The sequence below is a fragment of the Austrofundulus limnaeus genome, unplaced genomic scaffold, assembly GCF_001266775.1.
Source record: "Austrofundulus limnaeus strain Quisiro unplaced genomic scaffold, Austrofundulus_limnaeus-1.0 Scaffold6, whole genome shotgun sequence".
NCBI lineage: Eukaryota > Metazoa > Chordata > Actinopteri > Cyprinodontiformes > Rivulidae > Austrofundulus > Austrofundulus limnaeus.
Window position 1 is genome coordinate 5,363,795 of NW_013952408.1, and position 5,950 is coordinate 5,369,744.

A 5,950-nucleotide genomic window follows, 5' to 3' on the forward strand; every position below is an offset into this window, starting at 1 on the left:
ACACACACACACACACACACACACACACACACACACACACACACACACACACACACACACACACACACATTCATTCATTCACATTCACACAGATCTTCACATGCACAGTATAAAGCAGTGGCATTTTTTTTTTCTTTTGGTACAAGTGAGAAGCTTGATAAAGTATGGCCTGTGGTGTGAACAATCAGCCCCAGCAACAACAGTTAATGTCAACTCCACACTGAAAAATGCCTCTTCAGGCTGCGGGAAAGTTATTATGTCCCAAGAGAAATGGTTCCCTCTGTACATAAGACAAGAGTGAGGTTAAGATTCATTGCAAGACTGAGAAATTGTTTCTGGGAGGTGTCCGGCTTTGATGCCCCATAAAGTAATCTCTTTTTCTGACACTGTGCCAGGAGAGCAGTGAACAGAGACTCTGTGAGAAATATACACACGTTTGGTGTAGAGATGTTGCCTCAAAATACACTTTAAAGCTGCTTTTTTTGTTAAATACAAATTTTCGGTGAAAAAGCCCAAAATATTATTTAGAAATTTGTCAGACAAAAATATTTAAATGGTTTCTCCTCTTTTGGTGCAACTGGTACTTTAGAACAAAAGTCATTAATCTTAGCCCTATCGGATCAAACTTTAGGCCTGTGTGATGGTTAGTTTGGCGTTTGAACCAAACTGTGAGGTCCTATTAGTAGTCCTATCCTTCTGCAGATGACAACATACAGATAGGTGGAACACCTTTTTTGACCTATGACTCAAGTATTAAGAAAATAAAAATAAAATACAGCATCCTAGAAATTTCTGCAAAAGTCCAAGTTGAGTGTATGCTCCAAATGTTTGAAGCAAAGTTGACAAAAATGCTAACAGCAATTTGTGATTACATGTGTTAAAATAAGAGCATGGAGAAGTCAGTTTGTGAGGAAGTATTGGAAAAGTAAAGCCAACTATTGAGTGCTGCATGGCAAAAGTGAGACAGAAAAGTATATCTTAGCCAAAACTTGCAGTCTCTCTTTCCAGTGAAGCATCTATTTCTCCCTTGTTTTGCTCCAGGCTTTGCCAGTTAGTTTGTCCTGAACGGTTTCTGGACTGCTTTATTCCCTCAGGGAAAGGGAATAGAGGAAGTAGGCCACGAGCCACATAGCTCATTCTAAAGGCAAGAAGCCTAGATCGTCTCGCTCTGTAACACAACAGGGAGAGGTAGCTTATTCATTCTTACTAATTACAGAAGAATAACACGCAGAAAGTCAGAGAGAGAGATGGATATAGCTGTGGGTTGTACAGGAAGTACAGACGGGTGTGAAGGTGAAAAAAAACAAGGTATTAAAGATTTATTTTCAAAAACAGCATGAGATGACTTCAAACCTAAAAGCTTATTTCAGTATCTATCTGTAGAAAATCATGAGACATTTACAATAAGGTCAAGTATTTGTGCATTTATACTGTGTATGAAAAGGAGTTTGCCTTAGTGAATATTTGAAACTCTCAAAGCCGTGGGCTGTTTAATGAAATTTTTAATATAAATAYAGTCTGTGATGACTCAAAAACCGAGACTAAAATGTTAAATCTTCAAGACTATCAGAAAGAAACATTTAAACTTTAGCTTTTCCATTTGGCTAAAGTGGGATTAAAAGAACTGCAACTATATAAACATATATTTCCTACTAGCTTAAAAAAGTTATTTACATACTTATAGTGGATACAGTATTCTCAGTGTAAGTAACAGGGTTGTGTTGTCAGTTTCAGGTGGACGGAAGTATAAATAAAGTTTTATTTAAGGTGTTTATGTCTGTTTATAGTATCTAGTGCACATGAGAATAATGTAAAGATTGTTCAGTCAATAATGATATCATCACCAGCTAAGCTAAAATAAGATGGCATATTTTAGATGTGGTCTAATATCCCAGATAACAGCAGATACAAAATTTATATAAAAAAAAAAACATATTTTCTTTTTTATTGGAATAAAAAAAATCATAAAGTTTGTATTTTTCTAGGACAACTATTTACTTTACTTAAGATGAAGTGCAAGTGCAACCAATGTAGACTATACCACCATCATGTGGCAAAACGAAACGTTTTTTATTTTTTTTCGAGTAGTGTGCGTTGTCATTTGTGTGTATTTTGTTACTGGTTTTTCTCCCTCTCTCTCTTATCTTAATGTGTTGCTGCACCAGTTCCATGTCTATGTTTAGTCGTTTTATTGACAGTGATCCCAATTCATAACAAACTTTAATAAGTTCTTCCTTTTCCCACACAGATCATGTAACAGGAAACTGATTACTCTGTTTTTAATAGGAATTTTTTAGGGTTTCCAAGGCTTTATCAGATCATCATCTTTTTTTCATTTTAAGTCAGCCTCTCAACTGCACGCACCCTTTTTTTATTCTTTCCCTCAACAAAAAAGCAATCATCTGACTCATCTCTAGCTAATGAGTGGGGGAAAGAAGTGGAGCCATGAGCATCTGACTCATGGGTCATGATTTGAAATTAAACTTGTGAATGCAATCTTTCCTTTTCTATCATTTGTCTCACATCATGCTACCCTTCTTCTTTTGAAACTGACCAAAATTATTTATTTGCTTCTTTTTTGTATGTAGGAATTTACTCATTTGTTTTAATAATTTATTTTAAAAGAAATACACACTAAAATGGCATATTTGTTTAAAACACAAATAGACCAGAATTAGTGAGTTTGAAGTCAACTTATGAAAATAAGCTGATTGTCCACCTATTATGTTTGAATATTGTTGCCCGTTTTTCACTGCATATCAAATCTGGTTTTWACTGCAACTTTGTTGTTTGAGGAGGAGTTTTCAGGAAAAGCTTCAAGCTGGCCCAGATGTCAGCTCAGAAGAGCTTTGTATGCGTAGCTGGGCTTGTTCCATCTCTCTCCCTCTTTCTACAGATACACACCCCATACTTCTTGAGGTTTTGTATGCATAGCTGTACTCTCTTGTGCACACAGCTTACTGGTATTAACCCAGTTTCACTTTTCACGCACATAGGCCTTTTTTTCCCCTTTGGGAATGGCCTGAGTTAGAAATGGAAGAAATGAGAAAAAAAAAAAACTGAGGAAGCAACTTAAAATATTCATATTAGTGTATGGATCTGTTCATGACATGTGAAAGAAAAAAGTAAATTTTCGTTTAGTGGTTTCCAAGGAAACTGTGCTATAAGAAAGTCTGGTGAAAACTAAAAGGTCAGCATGAAAGATGACCTCCCACTGTTCTGTGGGTGTTTTCACCTTAGCTGAGAATATTTTTTAACTGAACACTTTTGTAAAATCTAATGTTTGCCATTCATTATGATTTAAACCTCATAAAGTGATCAAMTGTTTTCAGATTTGTTTGAAACCTGCTTTTTTKKWKKSMAWWTKSYTTTTTTGCCTYATCCCAGGTGCAGCTGAGCAAGGACTGCATGAGAGCTACCATGAAGATGGCCTACTGTCCTCATTGTCACGGCATGCTCTTTGCTCAGCCATGCTCCAACTACTGCAGCAACGTTGTGAAGGGCTGTCTAGCCAACCAAGCTGACCTCAACCCTGAGTGGACACGTCTGGCAGGTTAAGGCACACACATATTCACACATAGAATGAAGTGATTTTTTTTCTTCTTCAAACTTCTCTTTGATACTTCACACACTGAGAGTACTCGGAGCACTGTCTACTGCAGGTAAGATAGTGGGTAATGCTTTATTTTACGGTACCCTTATTACCRTGTAATGACGTGGTAATTAGGGTAACAAAAGAAAAAAAACTACTGTTAGTAAAACTACCTTTATTGGGTAACGACAATCATATTACTATTCAATATTAATTCAACACTATATTTATAACCAAAAGAATGCAACTAAATTTTGGGGTTAGTGGTTAATTGCAATAAAATATAACTTTAAAACTGTCCAAATTACCTACTACTTATTTAGGTGTCACATAGTGAATCGTAATACATTWCCAGGTAAGTGCKRCATTACTGCAGACAATTRCRYAGTAAAATTRTACCTAATTACCTWGTAATTACATGGTAATAAGGGTRCYGTAAAAGAAAGCRTTACCAGATAGTGACCACTCTGATGTACTYCACATAACCCTTGTTTTTGTTCAATCCCACAAACTTACTGGTCAACAAGGGYTAATATTTGTTCAATCAAAGCTTTTGGCTCTACATTCCGTGTGAACAAGGCTACATTTCCTTACGRACGTATGCATAAGTGAAAATTCCAATGCCTGCTTCATCCTCGCTGACCTTTCTGTTCTTCTGTAGATACAATGATAGAGGTGGCAAAGAGTCGCTTGGAAGACATGGATAGTGTGATCCTTTCCCTCCCCAGTCACATATCAGAAGCCATGTCTGCCATGATGGAGAACATTGGTACCATCAACAGCAAGGTCAGAGTGCACACTGGCACATGCACATGCACACACGTGTAAACTGCAAAAATACAATAACAAAACAAGTTTATAAATCGCAATAAAACATGTTTAAATTGAAGCATTAGCTGAACCGTGATGATGTACAGTAATGTCAAAATCATTAAAGTCAACGTATGTACCACAGTTTTTGAGAAGCACTTCTATTGGTGTTTWTCTCCCTTATTCCCTCCATATATCTCTGTGTGTTCTTCAAAGTTGCTGCTCATTTTTTTACTTTTCAGAGGGCTGTGCTACCCACCAGGCATGTGATATGCAAATATCTAGCATAAGAAAATCATAGACCACAAAAGACTCATTTCAGTGAGCTCTATTGAACTTGTCTCTCAGCGSATTTGTCCCAAACCCATTAAAAAAGAAGTCTGGATGTCTTCTTGGAGGCAATTTTCTTTTTCACAACACCTAACAGTACATAATTTAAACACTATGAGTCCTCTAAATCGCTCTTTGAAAATAAAATGGTGTCTCAAGAATCAAATGGGTACTTGTCACACATCATGCAAAATTTACATATATTTCTAAACAAACTGAAACAATTTCACAATCTAAAGCAAATGTAAATTAATGTGAAATGTTGAAAATATGAATGCATGTGTCTTTATCAACTTTTCTGCACATACTGACTGATTTCAGTTGTGACTAAAATGTGTTTTTATTGCAACTTTAAGAAAACAGATCAAAGTGAAGTGATTTTCTTTCTTAAAACTATTTGCATTTTTTATATCATTCAGACCTGTTGTCAGAACGGCTCTGCTTTCAGGAATTATCTTGACACACAATGGTCTCCTATAGCAATACTTTCATATTCTTATCTTTTACAAATTTTCCTTTTGTCAAAACACTTCTCAGTGAGTATTAAAAATGTGCTGCACTTTTTGTTCACTTGGGTGACTAAGCTGTTCTTTTACATATGATGTGATTGATAGGTGATTAGTCCTAAACATAAAGGAGTCTGAACCCAATTTTCAAAGGCTTTAAAAATGTTAATGTACTTTGTTCTTAAGTAGTAAAATTAATGGAACAGAGTTTAAAAAAATCCCACTCGCATATAGTAGCAAGTACTCTCTCGCTTCTCGTTTCCTCCTTTGTTTATAGGTTTATCGCCAAACCTTCCAGTGCATTAAGCCTTTTTTAAGACTCAACATATTAAGTTTTTAAATGAAGGAAGTGAGTCATCACAATGACTCCAGGCCAAGCTTTTATTTTACTGTTTAATGGTGTTTGGGTAACAGCTTTATGATCCTTAATAGTAAATGGCAGTAGTAAAAAAAAAAAAAAAGAGACTGAGCTGTTTAGTGAAAGAGGAATAGCAAGTAGAAAGGTACAAATCAAATGTTTGAACTGTGTAGATTTCGCCATAAGTCTGGCCAGTTGGAAGTGATTGTGATGGGCTGCCTCTCAGCTGGTTTACTATGGTTATCACATAATTTCAACTTAAGAGTAATTTCTTAGAAAGAATGCTGTGATAATGGCATGGTAGTCAGCTGGTTTTCATAGTGTTCAAGGCCATAACATGTATTTAAATATATG

At 35.8% G+C, this 5,950-nt stretch overlaps 1 protein-coding gene across 1 annotated transcript in view; it reads left to right on the forward strand.

Moving 5' to 3' along the window:
- The window catches only part of gpc1b (glypican 1b), a gene marked incomplete at its 5' end in the record, with an annotated part of 31,324 nt that overhangs the window by 19,629 nt on the left and 5,745 nt on the right, over positions 1-5,950 (forward strand). Inside the window, 2 exon segments of the mRNA XM_014031992.1 lie at positions 3,388-3,553; positions 4,254-4,378. Of these exon segments, the coding sequence (XP_013887446.1) occupies positions 3,388-3,553; positions 4,254-4,378 (291 nt within the window).